Below are 13,323 nucleotides of genomic sequence, written 5' to 3'. Positions count from 1 at the left end.
GCGACTAGCTAGAGGCAACAAGCTACCTCGGTGGTACCTCAAGAACCTCACTGGCTGGAGGGAATGGGCACTCCCGTCGAACCGAATGAAATACAAATTATGTTACGGTACTCCGGTCCTACGAATCGGTAAAGTTGTCGTAACACGTGGAAACGATTCGATGCGTGGAATAATAATAAAATATTATAATGATGCTGCAATGTGCACTAGTTACGAATAAGTCCACAAAGGCATATCTGTTAGTTTGCAAAAAGAGTCGTTTCGCGGTATGACTTGCTAGGATGTTTATGCAATTACTTATTTCAATTCCCGTAATTGTGCAAAAATGCTGTTAAATGAACAGTGGGGTAATTGTGGTGAGTGAATGTTATTTTTACGAGGTGTTCATCATTTTTAGTATAATGTAAAAAGGTAAAAGTACATATACGAGCCCTGTACCCTACCTACGACATTGGGGTCGAGCTCGGCCTGCGGCGTGTGGTCGCGTACAGCGTCCTGATTTTGATTCAAATGGGAATCGGACCGATCAGGCAGTTTCGAAATCAGATGGGTTTCTGAGCGAAAAGATGAACCTGATTCCTATATCTTTCTAATTTGTGAGTTGAATCAACTATTGTTCCGATTAGAAATGTCAAAAGTTTCCGATCGGCCAATTGTGAATCGCAATTACGGGAGAGGCAATCAAAATCAAGCTGCAGATTACGAGGTGTGCTTATGCACTTTATTATTATTTGGTGGCACAGCAGTTAGTACTATGAGCGCTTGATGAAAAAGGTTTCGGGTGCGATTCCCAATTTGGGCCAGTTTGTGAAACAAACATTTTTAAGTTGATTCTGTTTTGGGTATTTTCGGTATTGCCCTCAGAGTACCGTTATTTAAAATACTTCTAACCTACCTGCCACAGCTTCCAAGAGGAGACTAGCAGAAAGACGGTCGAGATACAATAACACTGTAAGTATTTTCTTTTCACTATTTCGGAAAGTATGCTCGAATTAATGGCAGCCATTTTTAAAAATTGGGAAAATATATTTTGACCGCAAATTATTATCAAACGCCCATAGAGGACCCACATGCCGTTTTTTTATCTGCCGTCAAAAACCGTTTCTACTGTTTGTATGGTGGCCATATAAAAAATGGCTAAAATCTAATATTGATCACAAATTTTTATCAAGCACTCAATATGACCCTCTGGGTCGTATTCCAGAACTCTACTCAATGCTCAAGTCAGGATTTGAGCAGATTTGAGTATGATTTCAAGCACTGGAAATACGACCCTAATGGCAAGGACTTGAGTATGATTTTCAGTGCTCACTGCAATACTCAAGTCCTGACTTGAGTATTGAGTAGAGTTCTGGAATACCACCCTTAGAGACCTTTCTTTTTAAGAGATTTTTCTTTTAAGAGATTTTCAGACGGCTTAGAGCAAATTTTCATCTACCCCCAAAAAACGCTTGTATGGCGGCCATTTAATAAAACGGCGAAAACCCAATTTCGACTACATTTTTCTATCAGGCACTCTTAGGGTCGTATTCTAGAACTCTACTCAATGCTCAAGGCAGGATTGCACTGGAAACACAAGCACTGTTTGAGTATGATTTCGAGTTCTTTTAAACCATACTCAAATCCTAATTTGAGCATTGAGTAGAGTTCTAGAATACGACCCTTAGAGGCCTCCACATTTTTGGCCCTTTTTCAGGTCAATCAGAGCAAATCTCCTTCGGTAGACATTTTTAACCAAATAAACTCTTATGTGGCCATATTATTAGCCATATTAAAAAATGGCAAAAAAAACTTTTAACCCCAAATTACGATTAAGGACTCCTAAAGACCTCGGCATGCCAATTTTCAGACGGATCGAAGCAAATTTTTCTTCGGCCATTTTAAATTCGCCATCTTAAATATTTTTTGCACAGGCAGCAGACCACTGTTACCCCCTATGACATTTCTTCCAGCACCACTAATAGTCTCCGTGATAGAAGGCTTTGAAAGTCGTATGGCTTGTTTATTTGAATTTCGAACATTTTTTGCTTCCGGCGGAAACTGCCTGTACCTCATAAAATTACACAAATATTCCCTCCACATATTATAGTTTTTGTAGGCCGTTGATCACTCTTTTTTTTTATTTTCCAGGTTCAGGTCATCTCGTATTTAATTCGTTTGTTTGGAACCTATTTGAAAAAAAAATTGTACGTGTGTTTTTGGAACCTTCATTTTCTATAATTTGGTCTGTGATAAATAAAGATGAACGGCAGTGGAATATAATGGTATATATAGGTATTGTAGAGTTCGTATGAGGTAATCATTATATAACGAACTTATTTATGGCGTTTTTACTCCTGGCCCAGCGTGTATGATCCGGGACATCCTGACCCAATGTTTGCGTTTGAGGTGAACAAGTAATAAAATAGTCGTAAATGTACAGCAATCTATTTGCAGCTGTGCTGGTTTCGTATGACATCATCTTCACTTGTATTCATTTAATTTTAGTCATCATTTACTGGTGGTTGGGTGATTTGACCTGTTTCTTCTGCTCTGTGTCTAGTGTTATGGTTGGAAGAGCCAGCGAAATCTTATGCAAAGACGCATTTGCCGTATGGACGACATTGTCTTGGTATTTCAAATGTCTAAAAGCTTCTTCTTTTTCTTTTTTAAAGTGTTATAACTCCATCGATACAATCGATGAATCCGCCCAATTCATGGCTAAGGAAGACACACGTTTATGACTCAGATTTGACAGTGATTTTCGGTGTCAAGACTTCATTGAGAAGAAAGTCTACACCACATACACATTTGTACTGTTTGCCAGTCAGTTTGAGCGTTTGGTCCCATAAATAATAAGTTTCTTTTTCCAATAAAAAAAAGTCATCGAAATACTTGCACTAAAAGAATAATAACGCACACACTCATAGCCCCGCAAGTTAAACCGTGTCGCGGGTGCCATGGACACACACATGGACAACCACAAAGTTACACCTGAAATCACTAGAGAAAGTATTGTAGGACATACAAATATTTTTTTCAACCCGGGAATCGATTCCCGGGACAGACCAGCATGGTAATCATTCGGCCACGAAGGTAATTTAAGTTTAAAGAAAATTAAGTTTTGTGCTCGTCAGGGACAACAAATAAGTATATATTATTGTTCTATTTTTGTAAGAAAATCACGTACTTTTATATTGATATTTCAGATTTTTGCAATTTATAATTTGAAAAAGGAAATGAACAAAGTGTAATAGTTCCTTTAGATTGATGTGAATGAACATTTAGCTTTCCTATTTTCACGACATAACCACGGACTGGTAATAGGAAATCAGTCGTTACAACAAAATGGTCACAACACTCCAATGAAAAGCGTTTTGATAATAATTGTGTTCAATGGCGTCATTCTCGTATCTTAATAAGTAACTTTCTATTGAAATCAAAGTCTATTATTACAAGTATATCAGTCGTAATTTATAAGAATTTATGAGTATACTAGACATAGGCACTTCCAAAAACCGTGAACCAGAAATCGCTAAAGGGAAAATTCAGAGCTCGTGAATATTTTAAGGAATTTCTAAAATATTGACAGCTCCAGGTAATTTTAATTTATTACGTATTAAAATAAGTTTAATGAAATAATGGTTCAAACCAGATACTAATACAGTGATTCTAAATGAAGCTGTTCGTACATTACCATGTCGATGCACATTGTGCATGACCTCAATTTCCATGTGCGATGACCTGTCAATACATACAGTGCCACCTCGGTTATGTATTGGAGGCACGTAAATAATAATAGTACCACAGAAGAAAAGAGTACATTGTACAGTCGAGTTTACAATGTAATAAAATGTAGCAAGAAATAGTTAAGAACTATTGATTATTATTAGGAAAATAAATTTAACCTATCCAACGAAAGATTCAAAACGGCCTGCGTTCTAGTTTAAATGTTTCCCGCTAAAATTTATGCGTTTTTTTTCTTTGGTCTCATGTTGTTTTATAGTTTGGCGTCCATTTGGTCTCCATCATGATTTTAATGTTTGAAATAGTCAACACAATTTTGAGTTATAGTCATACCATACTTAAAATCTACAATGTTGAATAATGACCGAAAACTGCTTCTAGAAACGATTGCAAATTGCAACCAGCATCCATTGTCGTCATTCTCAACATGAACGTTTGCAACAACAAAACTTTGTTTTTTTACAGTTAAAGTAAAAAGTTGTTGTCTATGATTTAGTCCACTAATGGCGTGTCTTCCGGTACCACACGTTATAACGTCAAAATGGCTAAGAAAAAAGGCGACGAAAAACTAAATCAAACCCCTCAAAGTGATAATGAGGACCAAAATTTTGACGAGGAACCTGACTTCGAGGATCCGGAAGGTTTCGTCGACGATATCCCCGACGAAGGTAGGAATTATCACGAGTTAAGGTTGGGCCGGCCATATGCTTCACCCACGCATTTACCCGCTTTTTTCTGTGTTTGTGCTAATTATATCTTATTTTATGAAATTAGTGAATTGCAAAGTGTTTACGGGAGTGCATTTTGGTGATTTTTACTGTAATTTGAAGGTAAGAAGTGAGAGTCATTGAACATAACCTAACTTTGACGTTGCAGAATTATTGGAGGACCTTTTGGACCAAAAGCCGAAAGAGTCCGATGGTTACGAGAACGTGATCGTGGTAGACGGGTGCCCGCAGGTCGGGCCCGAGCGTCTGGAGAAGCTCCAGAGTGTAATTAATAAGATCTTTAGCAAATTTGGCAAGATTGTGAATGAGTATTACCCCACCACAGAGAATGGTGTCACGACTGGGTACATTTTTCTGGAGTACAATAACCCCCAGAATGCCGCCGAGGCCGTGAAAGCCACTAATAATTGTAAATTAGATAAGCAGCATACGTTTTTAGTGAATCTATTCACTGATTTCAAAAAGTAAGTATAAAACATGCTTTCTTTTGATTTACGGTGGCTAGTTTTGTAATGTAGTGTCTTAGATTAAAGAAAAAGCTTTGATAAGATTATTAAAAATATTGTTTTTGAGTTCTTTAAAATTGCTTCATATACTATCATGCACTCTTATAATTTAACACCAAAAGACATGTACCTAAACATTACATAGGACTCCAAGTTTCTTACCTATAAAAACAATTTTCAGATATTCAGAAATCCCAAAAGAATGGGAACCTCCAGCACCTCAGCCATTCAAGGTCCAATCTGACTTGCAATGGTATTTAATGGACCCAGATGCGTATGACCAGTTTCTGGTCGGAATTGGCACAGGAGTCGCCCTACAGGTTTGGCAGAATGCTCTGCCTGAACCTGTGTTGTTGCAGGAGAGGCCGGTAAGGTTTAAGAGTCACAGTCTGTTACCTTTTACGAGTTTTCGTTTCGATTTTTATTTTAATAGTACTGTAATGAGCTGTATATGAAGCATTCTTTAATTTCATTTTAATTGTTATGGATAGAATGCATAGATAATAAAAAAAATTTTTTCACAGAACTGGACAGAAACCTATGCAGTTTGGTCTCCCCTAGGTACCTACCTGGCAACATTCCATTGGCGAGGAGTGGCATTATGGGCAGGCCCAAAGTTCTCTCAATTTCAGAAATTTTTCCATCCAGAAGCACGGTTTATCTCATTCTCGCCATGTGAAAACTACATTGTTACATTTTCACCGAGCAGTGATAGAGGAGACGACAAGAAGTTAATCATTTGGGATATTAGGTAAGATTTAGAGGTTAATTAAATAAATATATTATAATTTTTCAATTTAATATAGTTATTATAAGTTAAATATGTATGATAAGTTTAATATGCAGCAGAAATCTGCTTTAATGCAGATGTTTCTTATTTTGGTTAGAACTTCCTTTTCTTTTTTGATGACCTTCATGATTGAGTGCCTTGTATGCTGGTTTTCAAGGTGTCGCTATCTCGGGACCTGGGTTCAAGCCCTGGCCGTATCAACGTAGAAAAATTAACCAGTTTTTGAGCCTCTCTTTTTACAAATTCTACAGTAGGCCTGTATAGCTCACTAATACTTTTATTTGTGAAGCCTAAGGACACTAACTAAAGTCCTTTTTCAACGTAATAGTCTTAATGATATGTTGTTATCATTACGTGCTTTGTTGTATAATAATAATAATAACGCACACACTTAACATAGTCCCGCACTAGGGAAACCCTGTGCCGCGGGTGCCATGGACATACATATAGACAACCACAAATTACACCCAAACTCACTAAAGAAATAAACGTAGGCAATAAAAATATGTGACTCATAACATCTTTTGTGGTACCTCTAATTACCATATTTTGAAATGTATCACTTTGCAAAGTAATTGTTTCTTTAATCTTACTTGGTAATAAAATAACAATTTTAAATCCATATAACATAGATGTTGAAATTACAGCCTTGATTAAAAGTAGAATAAATTGAAATCTATAAACAGTTTTCTAGGACATTTTGTCTTGCTTAGCTTACTTGCAAAAAATTTGATTATTGAAGCAGTTTGTTACAATGCCAATGTGACACACTAACATAAAGAAATAATTTTCTGAGATTTGTCACACTATAAACAATGTATGCAACTTTATAGCTATGAAATAAATTCTGATAAGATCTCCATTTTCATCACTAATGTCCAATAACTTATCAGGCACCCAGAACATTATATGTATATGTAACTTTTATGTAGCCCTAATTTGTTCATAGTATAATAGGCAATTGTACATTAATTATGTTGATTACAATGGCAGATTAAGGACCTTTCTCTACACACAGATAAGGCAAACTGTGCCTGCTATGATTATTTTGCGTGTTGCACTGCTCTATTTTCAAAAACATTCATTTGATTGTCCATAGACCCTTGTCTATAATATTATTGTTTTAAAATACAGGACGGGGCAAGAGAAGCGTAGTTTCCCCCCACCCGAAGAATACGTGACATGGCCGATTTTTCGCTGGAGCAAAGACGACAAATATTTCGCAAGACTCGGCACTGACGTGCTTTCCGTGTACGAGACGCCCGGCTTCGGCCTGCTCGACAAGAAGTCTATTAAGATCCCTGGAATCAGGTAAATACGTGATTAGAATTATGTTATTTTTACGTTTATTAGTACCATGCATTCGTGCTTGTTCATGAATGAAAATGGACCCTATGTGGTTTGGACAATATACCCAAACTAATATGTTTGTCTATTATGTTTTCATGTCTAAACTGCTGAACCAAATTTGATGAATTTTGGTATAGAGATACAAGATAGATAGATACCTAGATGAAAGACATAGGCTACTTTTTGTCACAAAAATAAATGGGTGAAGTGGGGGATGATAGTTTGTATGGAGAACCAATTATTTCTCAAGTAAGTAGTACAGTAGGCGTGGGGGCGTCGAGTGTCAGCTAGTGCTATATATTATGTCCTTTCCTCTTATAGCTAGCCATTCAATTTGCACTGTAACTTTCTATGTAGCACTTTTGTATTTGTTACTTATAACTAAGATGCGATTACCAAAATTAGTGATTCACTGTGTTACTTCAAGATGTCTAATATTTGTTGTGTTCAAATTACAGGGACTTTAGCTGGTCTCCAACAGACAATATTCTCGCATACTGGGTGGCCGAAGACAAGGACGTTCCCGCAAGAGTCACGCTTCTAGAGATTCCAAATCGCACCGAAAACCGCTCAAAGAACTTATTCTCAGTCGCAGACTGCAAGATCCATTGGCAAAAGTCTGGAGACTACCTCTGTGTCAAAGTCGACCGCTACTCAAAAGTCAAGAAAGACAAAAATGAAATTAAGTACTCCGGGATGTATTATAACTTTGAAATATTCCATATGAGAGAAAAGGAAATTCCAGTGGACTCTGTTGAGATTAAGGAGCAAATTCAAGCATTTGCATGGGAGCCTGTAGGATCGAAATTCGCTATCATTCACGGTGACCCAGCGAATATTTGTATAAGTTTCTATCAAGTAAATACAGGGCAAGCGCCCACACTGTTGAAGAAGTTCGAGAGAAAACCATTTAATCATCTTTTTTGGTGTCCTTCTGGACAGTTCATTGTGCTAGCCCATCTTGGCCTTACTGGCGGAGCTTTGGAGTTCTTAGACACCAATGACTTTACCATTATGAATGTATCTGATCATTACCAGGTAAGTTGTATGTTTGTAGTATTTTGTCGTTTATTTATTCATGAATGGCAACTAAACAACATATAAAAATCTTGCGTATTTTGTCAGGGGGAAAACATTGTGAATAATTGCACATTTCGGAGACTACTCGTAGACCTTAGTGTTGCGCCTGATTCTCTCTTCGTGCACTACAGTGAAATGCATTTGGCTCCAAATATTTTCTTTTACTTGAAGATAATTTTGAATGTTTTACAGATGTCTGGCATTGAATGGGATCCGACTGGGCGCTATGTGGTGACCGGTGTATCCTCTCTCAAATGCAAAATGGACTGCGGTTACTACATTTGGTCCTTCCAGGGCAAGATTTTGAGGAGGTAAGCAGAAAAAGTTGCTTTTATACTGTCTTACATGTAAGCAATGAAGCCGAAAATGTGCCAGGAGTATATAATTGAACTTTATTCTAACATGATTGTTTGTGTGATGTTTAGTTTAGGACCTTTCAAACAGAGAGTTGTTCAGGTGGCAGTCGGAAGTGCAGTACTGTTCTTAGTTTCTTTTGTACCATAGTTCCTCAAAGTCTTCCTTACCCAGTGGGCGCTGAAGAGTCCTAGGGGGGTAGGGGTCTCGGAAGCTTTTGAGAGGCGTCGATGCTACTAGGGCGTGCTACCGCATTTGAAATAAAAAACCTGAATTATCTACATAGACTACACTACAAATATATAATTTTTTTCCTCGTGATTTGTTTGTGTTAAGTACATATAAAACAATACGTGTTTTCAATTATTGTATTATTGTTTGTGCTGGTTGGCATTGAAATATTTTTATCTTGCCTAAGTGGACGGTGAGGCAAAAAATTTGGGACCCTATGATTTATATGCCTTGATCATTATAGATTTTTATTATTATTAGCTCTAGTAGAATACACGTAATTTCCAGTCGAGAAACCACCTAGCCATACCACTAGTTGTGTCACAGTGAATTTACACAGTAATATTCCTATTATACAGGGTGATGAAAGAAGGGTTCGCGCAGTTCCACTGGCGGCCGCGGCCTCCAACGCTGCTGTCCGAAAAGCAGCAGAAGGATATTAAGAAGAACCTCAAGAAGTACTACTCGCAGTTCGAGTCCAAGGATCGCATGCGCAGCAGCAAAGCCAGCAAGGTACGACTCGTGGACGGAATAATTATTAAATTAAAAACACTGCTTATTTCAGAGCTTGAATAAAAATTGTACAGTTACAACAAATGTCCTAGATTTTTGTCTATGTAGGTATCCGTATCATGACTATTATGAATATATTTCAAAGCATAATTTATTAGTACTAGGAACACTCTTGATAGCTAACATTTATACAGTATTGATTAAATAAAACAAACTTCTTAAAATACCATATTTTATATAAAATAAATAGTGACAGACCAGACAACCACACCAGTTACCTGATCTCAACCTTGGGGATTCTATGAACTATGAGTGCAAGAGCAATAGAAGACACTCCAAGGAATACCCAAAACGCCATCACTAGAACCAGTTTAGAAATTTCGTTTCCCTATTTGGTCCTAACGGGAATCGGACCCGAGACTTTCTCATCTAGCGCCCGCAATGTTAACCGTTATGCCACTGAGGTCCTCTAATGCGATTTCGTATTCTAGTATCGAAGGTAACAGTGTACTGTTATGAAATATGGAAGATTCAAAAATTTCACAATTCACTGACAATTCATAGAAAACTTCTTGAGTGACAACCACATCAATTACTTAGTAAAGTGTAATGTGATTGTTTTTGTTTATATGTAATACTTATTTATACATTTCTAGACGAGTGTATAATATTATATTGGTTTCATTCAACATTTTTTTATAATTTTCAAATAGTGTTTTCTCAATTCCACAATGTCGAGTTACGACATTATTTGGTTTCATGAATGAAATAATGAATATAATCACGTTAACGCCCACTGTACATTTCCACGTACACGGGGCCTTAGGAGAAGGAGGCTATGATAATATGGAATATATGGGTTAATAGTGATTATCATCCAGTCCGACTTCACCCACTGCTGGGTATAGAACCTCTTGTAGTTTGTTTGTTTCCATCCACTACAATCTTTCGTTAGTCTAGCTTATCTACGGCCCGGAACTATATTGATGTTGTCTATCCATCTTGGTGCCGTTCCCCCAAGTTTCTTTCACTACATTTTGGCCATCATTTGGGTGTTGCAACATATCCCGCCCATGTATGTCTTAGACCTTAAATGATGCTTAATGTCAATAATATAAAAAATAGGAAATAAATATTTCAGACATTGTCCATATCATGTTAGTTACAGAGAACTTCAGACTATGTTAGTAAAAAAGGTTGTCAGAGAAAAAAAAAATTACATTAGGCTATACACAAAGCCTCTGTAACCCACGTGTGTGAAGTTTCAGTGCTTAAATGTATCAGAGATCTGATACTCCCAGAGCAACCGCATGAGGCCGTTGAAACTTAATAAACCTTTATTAAACTGCCTCCGTGGCCGAACAGTTAACATTGTCTCAGAGCACGGACTGCCACGCAGAGGTTCGATTCCCGGGCCGGGAGAAATATTTGTATAGCCTACATTTATTTCTCTCGTGAGTTTGGGTGTACTTTGTGGTAGGCTATGTGTGTGTCCATGGCACCCGTGACACGGTTTCCCTAGTGCGGAGCTATGTTGAGTGTGTGCGTTATTATTATTGTTTCTGGACAGGAATTGGTGGCGAAGCGCACGGAGCAGATGAAGAAGTACGTGGAATACCGCGAGGCCAAGACGCAGGAGTGGAACGAGCAGAAGCCTCGCAGGCTCGAGCTTAGGAATTGTAAGTTGAAATGTAACATGTTAATAGTCAAGCGGGAATTGAACCCCATATATCAGCACGCTTCAGAAGTGTCCAAACTAAATGCGTTTTATACCTTATTGAAGTGATGCTTAAAGGGATTTATGTCCATAAAACTCGTATTACTAAAATGTAGTAACGACACAAGTACCAGTCAGTGTTCGACATTTTTTAAATTAATTTCTAATAAGATTTTGAACAAAAGTCTCTGTCATAACACGTTTCTTATTAGTAAGTGTCAAATACTGGGTGTGTGGTGAGAATTAATTACTGGATTTTTGCTGTTCATTACTGGACTTTTTGAGAAATTCTTGTTTAGAATTTTTTTAGTAACAATTATTATTTATTTATTTTTTCTTTTTGCCATGATGCCTAATTGCCATCAGCCTAATGTGAGACAATAAGCAGTTCATTTTTTGATGTATTTTGGCATATCAGGCATACCCTTCCGTCGTTGGGTTGTCTTTGTGTCGGGAAAACAATACAGCTCGTCGTCGTAGTTAGTTGAATCCCAAATGTGTTTACGCTTCAATCGTCCGCGGTGGTACACACAATGCGCTAGCTACTTGGTTGATATGAGTTTATAGGACTTAGTTAGCCTAGTTATTTCCTCAATAATTGTAGGCATTTGAAGATATTCGGTGGGTCTCGTGTATTTTAGTAATAATTATAATAGCTTTTTTGTCAAACATGCTACAGCATAATCTTTCTTGAGGATTACATCTGTCAAGTAAATTAATCACTATTGATTATATGTTTAAAAACAAGAAAGTTATTTCAAATTTAAGGTCACACTTCAATTAAAATGTCAATAATTGGTACCGTCATCCTATTGTACGTTATTTGTCAATTAGATATATGTAAATAAAGATGATCCATTGAATGAGAGAAATGGAGAGATTTGGGGGGATATTGAGATATATTGGGAATATCTCCCAGTTTCAACTTTTAACTATTGCACATTTTTCTTTGACAGATGTTGATACAGATGGTCTAGACACCGACTCAACCAATACCGTTGAAGAAGTTGTTGAATTTTTCGTGAAAGAGGAACAAACCGTCATCGAGTAGTCGCCATATTTCCTTCGCGTTTGAGGTCGGGACCTGTTCCGGCCTCCTTGAAAAAGCGGTTTCATAAAACCGATTAAATCCGGGTTATAAAACCGGTCAACACAACCTCACGAACAACTCTTTTTAATAAAACACAAAAGTTTCTAAAATCTTTTTTGTATCGTCATCCCATTATTAATATTTGGTCACAACGCTCCATTAAAAAATATCACAATGTTTTGCTGTTTTAGATTTTGGTTTATAAATTATACAATAGGAATTGTTAATAGAAATCATATTAAATTGAGATGTTTCAAATGGACAATGGCCTTTTAATACCTGTTTTTTTTTGTATTTATTTTTTATTGGTTTTTTATCTCCAGGACTGTATGATGGTATGAATAAACAACAATTACACGATCGACTTGTGAATTTGAATGTCATAAACCTACTACGCGTATGTATTATCACCCTGTGATTGAGATGCATGATGAATGTATTTGATTTACATATAAAATAAATTATTAAGCTGCCCTTTGAGGAGAGCCCGGCCTGGGAATTGAATGTATATTTTGTTAATTAGTAATGAAGTCGATAATTAGAGCACTTCTGTATCTTTAGTTTCCAAGAACTCTATCATAGAGTCAAACAGGTTGTAAAATCGAGTCAGACAATTGCCTCTTGATAGCCAACCAACTTCAGTATGAAACAACAAACGGTTGAAATCTTCGTCATTCACAAAGCTAAATAAATAAATATAAATAAATAACGCACACACTCAACATAGCCCCGCACTAGGGAAACCCTGTGTCGCGGGTGCCATGGACACACACATAGACAACCACAAATTACACCCAAACTCACGAGAGAAATAATTGTAGGCCATACTACTATTTCTCCCGACCCGGGAAACGAAACTGGGACCTCTGCGTGGCAGTCCGGCATGGTAACCGTTTGGCCACGGTGGCAGTTAACTGATGTTATAAGTTAGCTGATGAAATAATCTATCATTCAAAGAGCTGTTACGGATTTTATTGACAGCTTTGATGACATATTGCAGTGATTGAAATAGTCGTTCACTTAAACTAGCAATCAAATGTTGTCTATGAATAACGCAATGTACAGCAAGGACATCTGGAATTTTATTTTTTAAGTACGCTATGAAACCTTTATGGCACCCTGGTATAGCCGGAGCGCCATCCGTAGCAACTGATATATTTTTCAAGGGAATCTCTCATCACGAAACGTTTCCAATGTATTGAATATGGTTTCGCCTTTTGTATCGGTCTCTAAATTTC

General features: G+C 37.1%; 1 protein-coding gene across 1 annotated transcript; it reads left to right on the top strand.

The window, feature by feature from the left end:
* The first annotated feature begins 4,245 nt into the window (after positions 1 to 4,245).
* On the top strand, positions 4,246 to 12,283 carry LOC113233764 (eukaryotic translation initiation factor 3 subunit B). Its single transcript, XM_026468954.1, has 10 exons — positions 4,246 to 4,394; positions 4,603 to 4,918; positions 5,142 to 5,328; positions 5,485 to 5,711; positions 6,885 to 7,061; positions 7,559 to 8,138; positions 8,373 to 8,491; positions 9,125 to 9,278; positions 10,849 to 10,957; positions 11,952 to 12,283. The coding sequence occupies exons 1-10, from the start codon at positions 4,268 to 4,270 to the stop codon at positions 12,044 to 12,046; spliced, it is 2,091 nt and encodes a 696-aa protein (XP_026324739.1). The 5' UTR covers positions 4,246 to 4,267; the 3' UTR covers positions 12,047 to 12,283.
* The last annotated feature ends 1,040 nt before the right edge of the window (positions 12,284 to 13,323 follow it).

The sequence above is a fragment of the Hyposmocoma kahamanoa genome, unplaced genomic scaffold (assembly GCF_003589595.1).
Source record: "Hyposmocoma kahamanoa isolate Upper Pololo Valley unplaced genomic scaffold, ASM358959v1 80, whole genome shotgun sequence".
In the NCBI taxonomy this organism is placed as follows: domain Eukaryota; kingdom Metazoa; phylum Arthropoda; class Insecta; order Lepidoptera; family Cosmopterigidae; genus Hyposmocoma; species Hyposmocoma kahamanoa.
This window is presented reverse-complemented; position numbering and strand designations above follow the sequence as displayed.

Coding starts and splice junctions, on each gene's coding strand:
- LOC113233764 (XM_026468954.1), top strand. CDS start 4,268: ATGGCTAAGAAAAAAGGCGACGAAAAACTAAATCAAACCCCTCAAAGT. Junction 4,919..5,141: donor CTATTCACTGATTTCAAAAA/GTAAGTATAAAA, acceptor AACAATTTTCAG/ATATTCAGAAATCCCAAAAG. Junction 7,062..7,558: donor ATTAAGATCCCTGGAATCAG/GTAAATACGTGA, acceptor TTCAAATTACAG/GGACTTTAGCTGGTCTCCAA.